Source organism: Puntigrus tetrazona, unplaced genomic scaffold, assembly GCF_018831695.1.
Source record: "Puntigrus tetrazona isolate hp1 unplaced genomic scaffold, ASM1883169v1 S000001111, whole genome shotgun sequence".
In the NCBI taxonomy this organism is placed as follows: domain Eukaryota; kingdom Metazoa; phylum Chordata; class Actinopteri; order Cypriniformes; family Cyprinidae; genus Puntigrus; species Puntigrus tetrazona.
This window is the reverse complement of record NW_025048699.1, coordinates 355,001-375,000: the sequence shown is the minus strand read 5'-3', so window position 1 is coordinate 375,000 and position 20,000 is coordinate 355,001. Positions and strand designations below refer to the sequence as shown.

Below are 20,000 nucleotides of genomic sequence, written 5' to 3'. Positions count from 1 at the left end.
TATTTAAAACAAAACAAAAATTATTATTTTTTTTTATTATTAATTAATAGATTTTTTTTTTATTTAAAACTAAAAAAGTTGCCCTGCCAGCTACATGAAATTTACAGTTTTTTTTTTTTTTTTTTTTTTTTTATATTTAACTTTAATTTCAGTTGAAACGTATTTGATTCCAACTGAGTTTAGTTTGGCGAATTTTAGCTATAAGTACAATAACTGGAACAGGAAGTGTCTCCAGACGGCGGGAGCACAGAGGTCAGAGGTCAGGGCTCTTACCATGAGCGAGTGTCTGTTGGAGGGCAGCAGTCCTCCGCTGTATCCGGCGCTCAGGCCGCTCATGGCTCCGTTGTGAGCGTGAGACGGAGGGATGAGTCCGTGCATGTCTCCGTGAGCTCCGGGCATGGCTGTGGACGGACCGACCGCGTGACTCCGGAGCACGTGGATAGCATCGTCCAGCCGCTCCAGACGGTCCTCGATACGGCTCTGCTGCGGGACACACGCTCACGGTCAGCACCGGCGACCGGCTTTACTTTCGCTTTCAAATCGACAGAGACTCACCAGAGAGTGCAGCGGCGGCTCGTAGCTCGGGGACGAGGCTCCCTGACCGTTTCTGGACCAGACGGCCGAGCCGGCAGCTGAACACACAACAATCAACGTCAGGAGAAAAAATCATCTTCCAAGTCGTCCAAAGCAAGCTCCTAGCAATGCTTTTGATACATTCACGGTAGAACGTCTATTAAATATCTGCATGGGACATGATCTTTACTTAATATCCTAATGATTTTTGGCATAAAAGGAACATTTTGACCCGTGCAATGTATTTTCGGTTCTTGCTACAAATAAACCCCAGTGAATTAAACAGCTTTTGCTGTGTGTTTTGTTGTCGTTTATTTTACTGATTGATTGAAATAAAATATAACATAATATCATAGATATGTAATACAACTTAATGCACTCAAATAACTAAAACTGGAATAAAAATTAATAAAACTTATATATATATATATATATATATATATCCCCATAAATTAAACTAAAAATAAGCAAAAAAATGACTAAAAACATGAAAATAGCGATTATAAAAACTATATAAAATTAATACAAAAACCCTGCATTGAAATACAGTTGATATATTTTTTAGATTTAGATTTTATCTAAAACTAAAATTTCTATTTTAATCATTTTTAATAAAATAAAATAAAATTTTATTTAATTAATTTTAGATAATAATTTAATGTAATTAATTTTAGATAATAATTTAATTTAATTTAATTTAATTTAATTTAATTTAAAATGTGAAATGGTGCCTTGGCAACTAACTGAAATAATACCATCTTTAATTTGTAGGTTTTATCTTAGACATTTTTCATAATTTAGTTGTTTTCTTTGTCATTTTTTATAACTTTTAATAAGTTCGTAATATAATTTTATGCGATTTTTTATTTTTATGTTTTTTTTTTCCCTCAGTTTGACCGGACTGCACACAAAGCTTCACGAACGTAACGGTTTTGCTTTTATTTTTGTTTATGCGGTCGAATCTCTCTTCTGCTAAAATATCCCACAAATCCATATTTTCCATTGATCCGACATAAACGGGTTTAATTGAGCGTCCCTCGCTCCGCCGGAATAAACAGCCCGGTGTGGTCTTTGTAGTCCAGTTTTCTGATCTTGACGAGGAGCTGGTGGCTGACCCTTCCTTTGAAAGGTGACCACCCTCATGCTAATACCACCTCGTTATTCTTCCGTTCTCCAGTTAAGACGGCGGTAATTAGAGAGCAGCGTTCTCCCTGACCTTCACCTGTTCGCGTTCGCTCATTACGTACGTCGCGTCTAATTACGCCGTGTTTTTTCAAATCGTACTTCTTTACAGAAACAAGCATTTCAGACGCTCCCCTGTATTATTAAACCTCATTTTCAAATGCTAATTAGCACATAATTACAGCCGCATTCATGTGCAAATAAATTTTGCATGTATCTGTGCCGCCGCCAACGAGAAAATTATTAAATTAGTTACTTAAACTTCCCTCGCGTGTTTAAGTTTAAATATTAATTTGCGGTTGCGCATTTAACGGTTGTCGGTCTAATGACGTTGGCGTTCTAAAAAATAGCAATTAGGCGGCGGTCGTTTCCATGGCGATGCGAATAATGACTCATTAATTAGGCTTTGAGATGAAGTGTGTGAATGAGTTTGAATCGAATATGAAGAATGAATGCTTTTAGCAGTGCGCTATATATATATATATATATATATATATATATATATACATACAGTATATATATATATATATATATATACAGTATATATATATATATATATATATATATATATATAATAAGTCATTTATTTTTATATGCATATGCATTTTATATGCATGTTATTTTAGTAGGCTATCATTAGGATACTGTTTTTTTATATACATTTTTTTATATTAGTAATTTTCATTTTATAAAAATTTTGTTGAGCATTTTTATATTGCCTTGGTAACTAGCTAAAATGTTTTATTATATATTTATTATTATTATTATCTATTTCATTTTTCTTTAGATTTTATATTATTTCAAGAAATGCAAATGTATTTTTATGGTTTTATTTTTATATAACGATAATAACCACCTAAATAAAACACTATATTAAGGTACAAACTTTTTAGTTTTTTAGAATTTTTTGTAATAGTTTTTTGTAGAAATTTTGTTAAATATATATATATATATATATATATATATATATATATATATATATATATATATATATATATATATAGGTAATTCTTTTGTGTTTTTTGTACTTTATATATATATATTTATAGTATATATATATATTTTGGATGCAATTAACTGTGATTATTCTTGGGACATCACTAATTTATATATTTCGAATAAAATTTTTCTATTGCAGTTTTTCTTTGGACAGTAGCTAAAATATTTATATTTTTAAATTTAAATAGTTAAATTAAATTTAGTTAACTGTAATAAACCTGATGGCACATAAATAACAGTACTCAGTTTATGTAGCATAGTTAAGCAGTGAACAGAGTAATCACGTCGGTGCAAACACACACACACACACACACACACACACACACACACACACACATACCTGTGAGCGAGGGAGGAGATCCCACAGGAGTGGAGGGGTTGGATGAGAAGCTGTTATTGGTGTGATCGGGGGAATAGATCTAAAAACATAAACACACAGCAATGACAAACCAGAACAAACACACACACATCATCTTCATCTTCATCATCTTCATCATCACGGAGCTGAAACATCATCTCTACAGCAATCCACATGCATCTGAATGATTTTCCTGGCTAAGGTGTATTTGAAAGGAAAAAGGAAGTCACGTGCAGCTGTAGATGTCTCTGGTCTTAATGTGAACGCTGCTGTATAATGTCTATTTATATAATCCTCTCTCTGAAAGCGCTTTTTATGGCGGTTTCTGCCACAGAACGAAAAATAAACTACTTCAAGAAAACTTCAAAAAAGTTTATATCTCACAATTCTGAAAAGTTAAAACTGTAGTTGCGTATATTTTTGTTTTGCAATTAAAAAAATAAATAAAAAAATTGTGCTGTCAAACGACATCCACATCCAAAATAAAAGTTCTGTTTACTAAATATATATATGCGTGCGTACTGTGTTTATTAATGTATAAATACAATGACATGCGTGCATATATTTAAGAAAAACTTGTTGTTTATATATCAAAAATATTTATATATAATATAAAATCTAAGAATATTAACATAAACGTGTGTTTCAAACTGTGTGTATTTGTATATACATAATTAATATGCTCTGTACACATTATTTCTTTATTTGGATGAGATTAATCATTTGAAAACACACATAAAAATGTATATTTAAAATGTATTTCTTTTAAATTAGTATTTTATAATAAGTATAGTTGTTGTACAAGACTCACATGAAATGCTCTTTTCTTTTAGTTTTGTTACACATATATTACCAGTTATATAAAATGAAAATATTTCATGTTTGATGTGAGCGCGGAGCATGTTCTTGTACAAGAAGTGTATTTCAGCTCGACTTCTGCACAATCAAAGTGCATTAAATACAAACGAGTTGCTCCAGACTCTATACTCTTTTTATTCAGCGGTGAAAACACAGCTTCGAACTCGAAAGCACGCGTCTAGAGAGGTGGAATGTGTTGTGGATGTGTGTGTCTCTGTCAGGGTCTGTGTTAGACCCGGTCACTCACTGAAGCCAGAGCCTTTCCTAACGCGTCTCCCGTCTGTGAGCTGCTGGCCGCTCCGCTCGACGCTCGATTCGCTGAAACACAGCAGACCAGAGACACGTCACACTCCTGCTCATTCACAGAAGATCAAGACACAAGTCTGACTTTAAGGCCCAGACAGGAGCCTTAGACCAAATCAGGATCAGGCCATTTTCTGGTTTGCATAATATGTGTGTTAAGCATAAATAAACACACATGCATATATATATATATATATATATATATATATATATATATAGTCATTTTGCTTTATCTTAAGCGACTTAATTAATCGCTTGACATTACCTCAATTTATATAATGAGTACTATGTCAAGCTCTGAAATATTCAGTTAAATTATATATATTTAAATATATATTAAATATTTATTATTAATTTCTCATTCATAATTTTAAATAATTTATTCATTATTAAATTAAATTAAATTAAATTAAATTAAATTAAATTAAATTAAATTAAATTAAATTAAATTAAATTAAATTCCCTGAGCTTTAGTAAATACTTTTTTTTAAAAAAACCTACACAGAGTCAGAAAGGTTGAGAATGTTTATTTCAGCTTCACAAAAGCATTTTCAACATTTATTTCTGAATTACTGATTTACTGACAGATGGAGGAACTGGTAATGCTGTCACCAGTCGATCAGAAAGAGTTATGGATCATCTTAACCTGCTGATTAACCACTAATGTTGTTGAGCAGCTGAACCTGATCACCGGTTGTTCCCTTAGCTCCTTCTCATTTCCAGCTTTGCTTTAGTCTGCACCGTGCTGGAGTGACTAAAGTGAAGTGAATCAAATCTTCGCTCGGCTGTGACTCACCCATGACGCTGTCTGTCCCGTTGGTTGTTGCGGAGCAGGACGCCGTACTGTAGTGATTCGTCCCGCCGCTGCGATGGAAACTGGACATGGGAGGAAGACTGGGGTTAATCTCAGCTGACGAGTGTGACGGGTAACTCTGAAAAACACAGAGAGGGAGAGCTTTCGAGACAGGTTCGGTTCATTTCAAGACAGTTCATAAGAATTAATGTTCATACATATTAGATTTACATGGCTTGTAAATCTATAAATGGCTTATATATATATATATATATATATATATATATATATATATATATATATATATATATATATATATATATATATATATATGTCTTTGAAAAATGCGCTCACGAGTCTGTCGTGCGGATGAAGGCCGCAGTAGCTGCTGCTCTGAGCGCTGTGTGTGGAGTTTCCCAGCATGCTGTTGTATCCGGGTTGATTCATACTGCCAGACGAGCTCCATGGGTCTGTACTGTGATGACCGTCTAAAATCACACCCCAGAAACACAGACAAAAGGTTTTTAGGCTGTTGCTATGCAGTTGCTAGGGTGTTCTTAGTGTTTTGGTTATGGTTATCCAATTGTTAGGTTGTTGTGTGTGTTTTAGGCTGTTGATGCACAGTTGCTAGGGTGTTTTGAGTGTTTTAAGCTGTTGCTACGCTGTAGCTAGGGTGTTCTGGGTGTTTCGGTTGTGGTTATGCAGTTGTTAGGTTGCTGTGTGTGTTTTAGGCTGTTGATGCACAGTTGTTAGGGTGTTTCGAGTGTTTTAAGTTGTTGCTATCAAGGATGTTTGGGTGTTTTAGGCTGTTGCTATGGAGTTGTTCAGGTGTTCCGAGTGCTTAGGCTGTTGCTATGAAGTTATCAGGGTGTTGTGTATGTTTGAAGCTGATGATAAAGTTGTTAGGGGGTTTTAAGTGTTTTAAGCCGTTGCTACGCAGACGCTAGGGTGTTCTGAGTGTTTTAGGCTGTTGCTATGCAGTTGTTAGGGTGTTGTTTGTGTTTTAGGCTGTTGATTAAGTTATTAGGGTGTTTTAAGTGTTTAAAGCTGTTGCTACGCAATTGCTAGGATGTTCTGAGTGTTTAAGGCTGTTGCTGTGCAGTTGTTAGGGTGTTGTGTGTGTTTTAGGCTGTTGATACAGTTGTTAGGGTGTTTTAAGTGTTTAAAGCTGTTGCTACGCAATTGCTAGGATGTTCTGAGTGTTTAAGGCTGCTGCTGTGCAGTTGTTAGGGTGTTGTGTGTGTTTTAGGCTGTTGATACAGTTGTTAGGCTGTTTTAAGTGTTTAAAGCTGTTGCTACGCAAAAGCTAGGATGTTCTGAGTGTTTAAGGCTGTTGTTGTGCAGTTGTTAGGGTGTTGTGTGTGTTTTAGGCTGTTGATACAGTTGTTAGGGTGTTTTAAGTGTTTAAAGCTGTTGCTACGCAAAAGCTAGGATGTTTTGAGTGTTTTAGGCAGTTGTTAGGGTGTTGTGTGTGTTTTAGACTGTTACCGTGCAGTTGCTAGGGAGTATTTTAGTCTGCTGTTACTCAGTTTGTAAGTTCTGAGTTTTTAGGCTGTTGTTTCATCAGGTGTGTGTAGTTTACCTGGCATAAAGAAGGAACTGGGAAAGCTGCCGCCCGGTGCTTTAGAGGACGGGTAACCCGGTGAGTCTCGGTTGTAATCGGCAGTGCTGGCAGATGGGGCGTATACCTGAAACACACAAACAACACACCGTGATCAGGTTGACTAATGACACAAAACACACTTTCAATGTACATTTCACTTCATATTTTATGCTGTGTGTTAACAACCATCAGAGAAGAGACGGAAACAGAGTTAAACTCTTTCCCAGGAAAAAATGTTCATGTTCCCAAAGTGTTGCGACACGATAATTTAGTGCAAATGTGAGACAAGCAGCTGCGGCGGATCAGTGATGACATCAGCACACAAACAGCAGAGCATTCCCGTCTGGAAAACTGTGCTGTAATGAGTAGCAGGAACGCTGGGAACATGCCGGATGGGAATACGGAGCTGGGATAAACACAGCGGATGTGTGAGGACAGAATGACCCTCAGAGATACACCTCAAAAACAACAGCACAGGCGATGGAAAATCACATCTCAAATGTTTCTCCTGTACCAAAACCAGAGCAAACAGAAACTAAACCGTTTCTGATAAGATAACTTTTTTCCTTAAGAACTGTAGGTGAAAAATCTCAGACAAACGCAAATGAAGCTCAACTGAAAGCTTACGACATCTTCAGAGCTCAAGGGAGGAGTTTGAGTTTTATTAAAACCAAGAGACTTCAGCACAGATGGAGGACTTTACTTTCCCATGAAGCACCTCACACACACACACACGTCTGTGAAAGAGATCAGGCTGAGACTTTAGGGGGGTTCAATAACATGGAGATTTGGTTCTGGCTGGTTCATTTCTGCACCTGTCCAGAGTTAACACACACATTTCTAGGCATTTAAAGTGTTTTTAGGCTATTGCCATGCAGTTGCTAGGGTGTTCTAAATGTTGTTAGGACAATGATACATTTTCAGCAGTCGCTATGTAGTTTCTAGAGTGTCTTAGGCTGTGTTTGTGCAGTTTCTAATCTGTACTGAATGTTTTAGGCTGTTGCTATTCAGTTGCTAGGTATGCATTTATGCATTTCCTAGGGTGCTTTGAGGTTGTTCTGATTGTTCAGTCCGTTAATATGTGGTTGCTAGGGTCTTTTGAGCATTCTAGGCTGTTGCTGTGCAGTTGCGGTATGTTCTGAGTGTTTAATCTGTCAATATAAGGTTGCTATGGTGTTATGAGTGTTTTAGTCCGTTGCTATGCAGTTGCTAGGGTGTTCTGAGTGTTTAGGCTGTTGCTATGCAGTTGTTAGGGTTTTCAATGTGTTTTAGTGTTTTACTATGCAGTTGCTAGGGTGTTCTAAATGTTGTTAAGACAATGATACGTTTTTCAGCAGTTGCTATGTAGTTTCTAGAGTGTTTTAGGCTGTGTTTGTGCAGTTTCTAATCTGTACTGAATGTTTTAGGCTGTTGCTATACAGTTGCTAGGTATGCATATATGCATTTCCTAGGGTGCTTTGAGGTTGTTCTGATTGTTCAGTCCGTTAATATGTGGTTGCTAGGGTCTTTTGAGCATTCTAGGCTGTTGCTGTGCAGTTGCGGTATGTTCTGAGTGTTTAATCTGTCAATATGAGGTTGCTATGGTGTTGTGAGTGTTTTAGTCCGTTGCTATGCAGTTGCTAGGGTGTTCTGAGTGTTTAGGCTGTTGCTATGCAGTTGTTAGTGTTTTCTATGTGTTTTAGTGTGTTACTATGCAGTTGCTAGGGCGTCCTGAGCATTTTAGGTTGTCGCTATGAGGTTGCTAGGTTGTTGTGTGCGGTTTCTAGGCATTTTCTCCCCGTCTTCCTCAGGCTCAACGATGAAGCGATTCCGGTCTCTTCTTCAGCGTGATTTGATTTCAGGTGTTTTCTGGTTCAGCAGGTAAAAACAGTGAGTCTGATCACTCAGTAAAATAGCAGCAGACTCGTGATGCAGGGAATCATTCATGTCTGGAGCTCAAACGCTGCAGGAGTTAGTCTGTTTACTGCAGCAGATCAGGAGCAGATGGAGTGAAACCAGAGCAGTCACGAAAGCCACAACACACACACACACACACACATCTCGCCCCTCACACCTCATCAGCGTGACCCGCTCACTGCACCTGTGCTGAACTGACCAACACACACACACTTTTACAGGATAACACACACTTAATCTGTTCAACATCAAGACCAGAACGCACACGCTTACACACTTCTCCTGAACATACAATGTAAAACAGCTGATGTGTGCGAAACAAACACTAAACAAACTAGCATTCACGCATCTTTTTTTTCTGAAGGTTTTAAACTGTTGCTATGCAGTTACCAAGCAGTTGTCAGGGTATTTTACGTGTGTTAGGCGGTTGCTAAGCGAGTTTTTAAAAGTTTTAGGCTGCTTCTGCTCAGTTACTAAGGTGCTTAGGCTGTTGCTATGGAGCTGATAGGATGTTTGAATATTTTAGACTGTTGCTAGGGTGTTATGGGCGTTGAAGGCTGTCGCTTAAACGTTTCTGTACATACAAAGCTCACGTTTGTGAAACAACACTTAACAACTTAATCTAACGTTCACATTTTTGAGAAAGAGAGAGATGCGGAAGGAAGTTCCGCCCTCACTTTGGACTTTATTCCTTCAACCTGCAATTGCTATAATGCTGTACAGATGTAGAACAACATCAAGAGCTCCACACACACACACACACACACACACACACACACACACACACAGAGTCTGGCTTTACCATCAAACACTAATCTATTCCACATGAACCTCAGTGAGAGCACACACACTTTCTCTCACATACACACACACACTCTCACTCCCTGAGGAGAAACGGCTTCCTGTGGCTTGATTAGGGAGAACCGTGCAAAGACAAGTGCCTCCCACGACAGCACCTGTGACTCTGTGTGTGTGTGTGTGTGTGTGTGTCTCAGGTCAGATGTCAATACAGCCAGGAAACACTTCACACACACAACTAATGCAGAGAGACACATAACACACACACACACACACACACACAGATAGCCAGATCAGACTGTGTTGATAAAAATAATAATTATAATAAAAAATGCTAATAATCACAAAAAGGTCAAATAAGCTATTGAAAAGACAATATTAAATTTAAAAAATGTCAAATTAAATAGAAAAAATATTTTTGAAAATATAAAACAAAAAAAAGGATTACAATGAAATGAAAATAAATTAATAAATAATAAACTAAATTGAAAAAAAAAGAAGATGAATCACAGACTTAAGAACAACGCAAGCTTCACTTTGTGCTTTTAAAGCTGCTGCTCATTTCTCCAGACTGAAGGATGAGATGAAATCTCTGTGATGTGATGATCAAACGCGTGTCATGATAAACATGGACATTACAGCTCATATTGAAAGCAGAATATTCTTTTAAGAACAATGACAGGTGGAGAAAACACACGCATACACAACACATCTGGAGCCGATCAAACACACAAACAATCACACACACACACACACATCGCTAATGAACTTCATATAAGAATGAGAGGAAACAAAGAGACGAGAGAGAAAGAAAAGAAAGCAATTCAGTGTTTATACTGAGAAATCAGTTCAAGATGTGAGAGATGGACACACACACACACACACACACACACGTCTGATCAAAGACGCTAAAACTTTTAAATGACCTCTAATTACATCAAATGAACGAGGAAAAACCTGTACAGCTGGAGAGAAAAGGCAAAGACGCGGAAAACAATACAGGAAAAAAGGTTTAAAAACACTAGTTATTTTATAAAAGTTAAAAAAGGAAACTTATGAATATTTCTAATATAAGTGCAATCGAAATAAGCTGATTAAATGGCAATAATTTATCATGAAAATTAAAATACATAAAATAAAAAACAAGATAAAATGAAATATAAAAGAACAGTTAAATAAAATTAAATGATACAAATAAAATAAAAACATAAAAACATAAAAACAGGGAAAGAAGACAAGAAAATGACAAATAACAAAATATTAAACTATAATAAAATATTAAACTAAACAAACTAATAATACAAAAAAACATACATAAAATTATATGAAAATAAAATAAAATAAAATAAAAACTATTTAAGGTACATAAAGTTGTTAAATGGAATATAAACTATTAAAAGAAATAAGAAAGGAAATAAATAAGAAAAGAAAAGAAAGGTGTGTAGAGGTTGGTTGGGCTCAGGTCTGAGGTCGGTGACCTCTCTGTGTGTGTGTGTGTGTGTGTGATTGACAGCTTGACAGTGTGGCCTTGCTGTGTGAGTTGCCATAGTGATGGCAGAAGAAAGCGCGTCAGATCTGAGTGTGTGCAGCACAGATGGTGCCGAGAGCATCCGCTCCACACTCATCTATCTGAACACACACACACACACACACTCAGCAGCTTGAAGCCATGCGCTCACAGGCCGTGTGAGTGAGTGTGTGTGTGTGTGTGTGTGTTCTCTGTTTCAGATCAACAGGATTACACGTCGAGCGCTGCAATGTTTCTTTCTTCTCTTCTTTTCTATCGTTCTTGTCTTTGTCAGGATCGACAGCAGATCTTTGTTCTCTAACAGATTTACTCTGTTTGATTACCTTGATTTACTGCTGCTGGAGCCCCTAGTGGAGCCACACACACACACACACACACACACACAGAAACACACCACTAACACACACGCACACACACTTATGCACAATTATGCAATAACGTTGACTTTAACTGCTTTTCAATAAATCCAGGTATTTATTGTGACATTTCATTATTTCTGTTCTTTTATACAGATTTCAAACTACATAAATTATTATAAATTTACAACATAAATTTGCTACTACAAATACACATTATTTGTATTGATATTGTATTTAAAATGTTATACACACACACACACACGCTAACCATATTTTATTAACATTAAAATACGGGCTGCATGCAAAGCAAATTTATTTAAACTGCACATTTTATGCAGTCGTAAATGTTTCAGATGAAAAAAAGCAGTAAAGCGACTTATTTTCATTTTAATATACACAAAAAGAATGAATAAAAAAATGAATGCACTGATGGAAGCACTGAAGTGCAGTAAAATGTCATTTGCATACTATAATTCGTGGTATATGAATATGGCGGTACACATGAAAACAGCACATGTTTACCCATCTGAGAGAGAGCCTCAGAGAGACGTGGCATGTGTTTATAATCTCAGCGTCCAAATGTTTCTGCTTGAGTCAGAACAGATGAAGAGATTCTTCTGCTCTCCATCCATCCTGAGATCCTGAGATCATCAGAAACATCAAACACACACTCTTCATCACGCGTCTGTCAGCACGAGACCATCTGAACTGAACAAATCACAAAGCTTTCCTTCAAAAACACGGCTAATTATAGATATATCTCCATTCAGTTTAAAGGTCCTTCAGAAACCTAAATATTGCCAGATAGCCTTAATATCACATTTCACTTAATATATATTTAATATATATTTATATAAATTTATATATATATATATATATATATATATATATATATATATATATATAAATTTATATATATATATATATATATATATATATATATATTTTTTTTTTTTTTAATATTTTTTATTAATGTCATTACAAAATTGCTTCTGAAATCAAAAAGTTAGATAGAGTTAAAAATATATATATATATATATATATATATATATATATATATATATATATATATATATATATATATATATATATATATATATATATGTTTGAAAACATGTAAAAAATCACATCTTCATTAAAAAAGCACCTGCTTCACCGAAAGACTCACACTGAGCTCCGGAGCCTGTTTGTAGATACAGCTCTCAAACTGACCACATAAACAGGAAATGACACTCATGTGTCCGTCCTCCCCCACAGCCTTATGGGTAATAAGAGCCACTCTTTGCCTTGTTCACTTCTCCAATCAAACAGCTCAACGAAAGCACTTAAAACACACAAAGAGAGAGCAAACACACTGGAAAACTGGGAAAAAAAACAAAGCATAAACATCCAGTCAGTCTTTCATCAGGTCCGTTTGGCTCATTTAGATCATTTAGAGGTAGTTTTGCATTCTTTGCATTTTGCACAGGAGAAAGACTATTATCACAATCACACACACACACACACACACACACACACACACACACAGGTGACGGATCTTTACTACAGGCTCTTTATTATTTGTGAACCCTTTCAAGGTATAGAGCTTTTGGCAAGTGACCACAGCGCTTCTAATTTAACCTAATTACTGCCAGATGCCTCAATCCACACACACACACACACACACACACACACACTCACACACTCACTCCACCATGTGCAAACAGGCCAAATGAACTCACAACTCGACAAACACAACAGATGCAACGATGTCGACGGTTTACGCTTCAGTTTTGCATCCAGAACATTTTTCATGATGTGCTGAGCGTAAAAACTATGAACATAAAAAAGAACAGAGAAAAGAAAGAGGATATAAAAGAAATGCAAAATAGAAAACAATATTAGTTAATAATATTACAATATTAAACCAAAAAAAGTATCAAACAAAATACATTTAAATGAAAATAAAATAATATAATAGACATAAAAGTAACAAAGAAAAGCTAAAATAAAAAGAATATAGCAATAAAATATTAAACTACTAAAATAATAAACCAACAATGTAAAAATACAATACATAAACGTAAATTAGGAATAAAAAAGGAAAAATAATATGACAAAAAATAAAATAAAATAAAATGTTAAACTATATATACGAAAATACAATAAATTTAAATTAGAAAGAAAAGTAAAAATACAAAAATAAGACAAAAATAAAATAAAATATTAAACTACTAGATTTTATATATATATATATATATATATATATATATATATCAATGTAAATTGAAAAAGAAAAGAAAAATAAATAATAAAAAATAAAGTAAAAGAAAAGAAAAACAAAAGAAAAAGAACAAATTCACATATATTAAAAATATTAAACCAAATATTTTAATTAAATAATTGCAAATTCATAAGGAATACAAATTAAAGAATAGAAAATGGTGAGCAATATTAAATTCTGTTCAAAAGAAGAGAAAAGAACTGAAAGGTGTGTCGAGCGGGGGTCATGTTCAGCAGATGCTCAGTCAATCACACTCACCGGTGTGTGTGTGTGTGTGTGTGTGTGTGTGTGTGTGTGTGTGACCCACAGGAAGTGCTCGAGGAGAAAATGGGCGGCAGAAGATGGCTGTCATCCAAACTCATCTCCATGGTGATATTCTAACAGCCCTTTCACGGCCCGCGACGATCCGATTGGTCGGTCTGGTGACAGCGGCGGAATCCGATTGGTCGGCCGGGTGACGGCGGTGGAATCCGATTGGCCGCTCGGGCCGGATTCGGAACCTTCGCGCAGAGCCAAATAGAATGTTCCGTCCCATTGAGATCCAGCGCTCTGGATAATTCCCTGACATTCCATCCAGACATTAGCACCATCAGCGCCTCGGATCTGATCCGCTATCAGCTCAACCTCCAGCATCGGCCAAATCAATTTCAGAGGATTACCAGCAAAGATTGGGGAAATCTGGAAAGGTTTAAGCGCGACTCCGGGGCGAGCCGAGGAAGAGTAACCTTGGGAAACAAAAGTCGAGCGAGGGAGCAGATGAGACGGCCGTAATCGAATGATTGTGAAAACGAGGATCCGTCCAGAATCACGGGCTGGACACGAGCCAGCTGGCACACGGACGCATGATTAACCGTCACCATAAATAATCAATTGATGCTAATAATTAAAAAAGGAATTTCAAAGACAATCAGAAAGCTCACACACGCAAGCAGCTGTTCCACATATAATAAACATATCATTTTTCAGCGTTTTGGCATCAAATATACATCAAACGGCTTTTTTTTTTAAACCCATCCCAAGCATTTACCATCAAGTAGATTCAAAATATGCAACATAAAACTTTAGTCACAAATATTTGAGTTTCACTAATTGAAAGATGGAAGATTTTAGACCGCTCGTGCTAATACTGCACCAAGAATTTCATATATATATATATATATATATATATATATATATATAGATCATATATACATATACCTATAATGAAACTCTTCCATGAACTTATGAGCTAATGCACTAAGCTATTACTGAATATTTAATTTTATATCGCCATCAAAATATTGTAAAATAAGACATAAATATTTGATATAGTGCCCAGCATTACAGGAAAAAAATAAATAAATAAATAAAAAATAAAATGCACATTCAGTGCATGCAAAGTAAATAGAAAAAAAGTGCACTAAATATTTATATATAAAATATAAATATAAATATAAATATATATATATTTATATATTAATTCATTATTGATAATTGTGTAAATGAATATTAATATGTTGTAATTTATATAAAAAGCAGTAGATGCATATTTAATTTTTATTTTCTATTCATTCATACGCAAAATATTTGCCTTTGAGCACACGTGAAATGACACACTTTCACAAACACGGCAAACTTTATGAAAGCTAATGCACACCTCACAATAATAAATAACAAGCGAATAGCTGATAATTATTAGATCGTCAGCAAAATAATCAAATAAACATTCAATATATTTTCCAGCAGTACTCCGCAAGGTGCAGAAAAAGAAAAACATATTTAACATCGAGGGAAAAAAAAAAAGCATGTGTCACCATCGTGACCCCGTGACCTCACACACACACACACACACACACACACACAGTCACTGTAATCATTGCTTTTGCTGCTTTTTTTAGACGAACTATTTTTACAAATCACAGTCGGAGCTCGACTAGCGGGACAAACTCAATCCATAAAAAACACACAACATCTCAAAACTAAAACAAATTCTAACGAAGCACAGAGTAAACGATAGCTGCAAAGGCATGTGAGGAGCACACACACACACACACACACACACGTGTTACCAAGAAAGACAAAGTGGACATTAAATAAACAAACCAATCAGGCCGAGATCACAAACCAGACGCGAGAAAAAGCCAAACCACACACACACACACACACACACACACACACACACACACAGCCCCATATAAAGTTAATTAGAATTAAGATGAAGGCTTTGTGTGTTTCATGTGAAGGGTCTGTAATGGTGAACATATGGACCGAACGGCACTTCAGACGGCCGGATCACAGACGCATTATTAAAATAATAAAACCACCAGGATCAAAGACTGATTACTTCAACATTGCAAACTTGCGGCCGTTTTTTTTTTCCTCTGCTGCTATTTTAGACCGAAATCCAGCCGCCGTCCAGCACATGTGTGTGCGTTTAGACACAGCTCAGCACAAAACTGTCCCTAAAAAGACTACATTTGACAGGATAGAAATATATCTGATCTCAAAGATAATTACAGCTATGTTAAAGGTAAAAATATTTTAAAAATCTTTTAGACAGCATGAAAACATGCATTGGGCACGGTGTGTGCGTGTGTGTGTGTGTGTGTTTAGCTACAGTTGAGCACAAAAAAATGTAATATCTAGCAGATTTTAAAGATTCAAATATTTATCTGTTCTTAAGATAAAAATATAAAACTAATGCAATATAAAAAAAAACATCTCAGACACAGTGTGTGTGTGTTTAGCTACGGTTTTGCACAAAATTGTCAATTAAAAATAACGATATCTGGAAAGATTAAAATATTTACCTGTCTTTAAGATGAAAATATTTAGCAAATAAAATGCTGATCTTTCACGCGATGTAAAAACGCTCATCTCAGACAAAGTGTGTGTGTTTAGCTACAGTTTTAATAATCTGACAAAGTGTCTTATTTTAAAGGTAAAAACACGCGTTTTACAGCATGAATACGTATGTGTTTTCTACAAAATTGGCCCTAAAAATTAGATAATATCTGACAAAATATCTTATTTTAAATATAAAAATAGTTCTTAAAGATAGAATTATTTAAACAACAAAATACGGACATGGTGTGTGTGTGTGTGTGTGTGTGTTCAGCTACAGTTTTGCACAAAATTATCCCTAAAAATAAGACAAAATGTAATTTTTTGTTTTATCTTTAAAAAAAAAAAACAACAGTCTGTGGTATGTCCTTGTTTGCTCGTTTCGATGAATGTGTGTGTGTGTGTGTGCGTATGTGTGTGTGTGTGTGTGTGTGTAAAATCTGACCTATTTCTATGCTAGAGTGTCTTAAAACACATTTGGCTTGGAACCAGCTGGACACAAAGACAATGAGAGACGACTCCAAACAATAACCCAGAGCGATCGCATCCAGCTCACGGCGCATCTTTCCTGATCAAAAGCCTCTCCTAAGCGACCGAACCAACCGACGGCCTCGTCTCGAGCTCACGTGACCCGCTGGTTCGGACGCGAGAGCATCGCTGCGAACCGTTTAGCGTTCGGAGGTGAAAACAACCTGCCGATCTGCGAAGGTTTGGCACGGAACAGGTTTGGCAGGAGATGAAAACTCCAGAGCGACGACGGGAATAAAGAGCGCTCGCACACACACACACACACACACACACTGTCAAACGCATCCACTCGCACTTCAGGAATATCATCGCGAAACACACGGCATCCGCGCGGGCCGAGGAGGAAGAGTTTAGACGGTTCATTTCGATCGCTGCATTAACTCTACCCGGCCAGGAAAAGTTCGGGAAAGTTGCGGAAATTAAAACACACGCCAAAAAACAAACTGATGTGAATTTCCTCGTCTTTCCCTGGAGAGAGAGAGACAGACGGAGAGAGAGAGATCTGTCTTTATGAAGGCCTCAGTCAGTCTCACACACGCGCACGCACACACACACACACACACACACACTCTCCGTCTCCGGGACAAACCCCAGTCATCCCGGGAATGTCGGGGGTCTCCGTACCACCCAGACCTCTTCCGACAGATCAATGGGGCTACACATGATCTCTGGCGCTCACACACACACACACACACACACACACACACGCGCGCGCACACACTTGTCAGATCGTGGACGGCGGGAGCCTAAATCCATCGGGACTCGAAGGAAACACACGGCAAAGCAAAGCATCCAGGATTCGTCGTCTTTTTTAAGCCAAAAAAGGAAAAAATTATCCGAATTAAACCTAGCAATTTAAACATAAAAACATTTATCTGTCCTAACATTAAAAATAATTACAAAAATTAAATAGGGATCTTTTGTACAGCATGCAAACATCTGAGACAACGGTTTTTGCGCAAACCTGACCCTAAAAAGAAGCACAATCTGACAAAATATCTTACTTATCTAAAAATAATAATGAATAAAAATCCATCTATCTATCTGCTGATGTTAAAAGTAGATATTTAAAAAAAATCTATTGTTAGTTGAAAAGGCGCACATGAAAATCGCAATTTTTTTAATACGAGCACGGGTTGTATGCAGACATGGACAGATAGTGTGTGTGTGTGTGTGTGTGTTTGCTGACCGTTTCCATTTCAGCAACGTTTGGTCAGACTCGAAATGTTGCGTAACACAATGGGATTATATTAATGCTGTTTGTCACAAACACTCCAGATATAATGTCCGTGTGTGTGTGTGTGTATGCGCGCACATCCATACAAACATCGGCCATTTGGATGAAAGTAATTAGTGCGCTGGAAAAACTGCACAAACAATTTATTATTTCTTAAGCGTCTGGTCAAAGGATTGTATTATATATATATATATATATATATATATATATATATATATATATATATATATATATATATATATAAAATCTATAAATAAAAGAATGTTATAACAACCACAAAACACATAATTATTACAATACCTATAAATTAATAAATAAAATGCAAACTTTTTTTTTGTTGCAAAAGCCAACTGCGCTGAACCAAAATTAAAAAACAAAAAAAAAAACACTGCAACTTAAAAAAAAAATAAATGAAAAAAATCCAAACGAATGAGTTGAGACGTAAAAAAGCGAGCAAAAAAACCCCCCAAAAACCAAGGAAGCATTCTTTTAGTTCCAGAGGACTGGTATATTCCAGCGTGAGGTCTATGTTGGGGTGTTTTAAGGATCTCGGAGGGTAAATCCCGGCGTGAGAGTCTCTCAGAGCTAATTAAACCCAAGGAATATTCACACGGAGTCTTAGCATAACAATGACGAGCGGCCGGCGCTGTTTAAGCGCAGCTCGCGTGTGAAGAGGCCTTTTGTTTTTTTGTGCCGCTCTTTTGTGGATTCATTAGTCGACCCGACATCCTCCTCCTGCTCGACACCAAAACCTCGAGAACCGGGTCGCCGTCGCCACACACACACACACACACACGTGCGCGCTCGCCCCGAAAACTGCGGCGCGCGGACGGCCGAGTCGGGGATCCCGAGATGTTGTCCTGCAATTTTTTAACTGTTAAAATAACAGAATAAACAATCACAGCAAGATGCCTGGCAGCGGATCAACACGGGCACAAAGCTGCAACACACACACACACACACACTGTGTGCTTATTAAGGAGGGCACAGGGATGCCAGGCCACGTTAGGGGACACACACACACACACACACACACACACAGGCCTATACATTCGGTCCAAAGGCGGGAAAGTCCAACTTATCACCATCCGGCTATTTTTTCCCGACGGCGGGAACGCATAGAAATGAGTTTCTACCGTCTAATAATCACACAATCGCTGCTACAGATAAAGACTCGCTTTACACACACACACATATAAAAGCACGTGCAGAAACACGGTAAAGGCTCCAAGAGGCCAAGCCTAAAAACGGGCACGGGCTCCTGTTGCTCACATGCGCCGAAAAAATGCATTTTGGTTCATAATGAACTCGAGAAGCCAAAAACAAAAAGTCCACAGAAGAGAGGAAGCAGGCCTCGGGGTTGACCTGACCGGCCCGGAGCGGAGACGCGCTGACCGATGCGCTGCGATGAATAACATCTGCGGCGTCTCTCTCAAGGCCGCGCTCGGCGTCTCTCAGGACAGAACTTCTGAGAAGAGCGGCAGACGCTTCTCGCACCTTGCGTTATTTTAAACGCAGCTCTGTCTTTTTCCCCCCGCAGGAAACTTTCGGTGTTTTTTCTCAGCCCCGTGTCTCCATTTCAACCCAATCTTACATCAATTACCAAACGCTTCGGTGTCTTATCACACACACGCGCGCGCGTTTTCCCCCCCGTCTCTTCGCGGTTCAAAGCAGCTCCACACACACACACACACACAGATCAGAGGTGGATGACAGCCGAGTATCTGTCAGATGTCATCCGCATGCGTCTGTACTCACCGCTTTGCCGTTATAGTAATACATGAATGATCCGCCGCTCACCCCCGGGATGGTGTACGCACAATACATGCTTCTGTTCCTCTAGTGTGTGTGTGTGTGTGTGTGTGTGTGTTTTATCCTGTTCAGACGCTCTCAAACAAC

General features: G+C 37.2%; 1 protein-coding gene across 9 annotated transcripts in view; it reads right to left on the bottom strand.

Moving 5' to 3' along the window:
• Window positions 1-20,000, bottom strand: part of LOC122340985 (transcription factor 4-like) — a 140,466-nt gene that overhangs the window by 24,877 nt on the left and 95,589 nt on the right. For 7 of the 9 annotated variants that reach the window (XM_043234252.1, XM_043234254.1, XM_043234253.1 and 4 more), the window contains 7 exons: window positions 6,649-6,754; window positions 5,421-5,554; window positions 5,070-5,205; window positions 4,218-4,288; window positions 3,095-3,173; window positions 556-632; window positions 274-483 (listed from right to left, as the gene is read on the bottom strand). In XM_043234252.1, coding sequence (XP_043090187.1) covers window positions 274-483; window positions 556-632; window positions 3,095-3,173; window positions 4,218-4,288; window positions 5,070-5,205; window positions 5,421-5,554; window positions 6,649-6,754 — 813 coding nt within the window. Of the gene's footprint in view, window positions 1-273; window positions 484-555; window positions 633-3,094; window positions 3,174-4,217; window positions 4,289-5,069; window positions 5,206-5,420; window positions 5,555-6,648; window positions 6,755-19,859 lie in introns of all 9 variants that reach the window. The other 2 variants (XM_043234255.1, XM_043234249.1) reach the window with 2 other exon arrangements.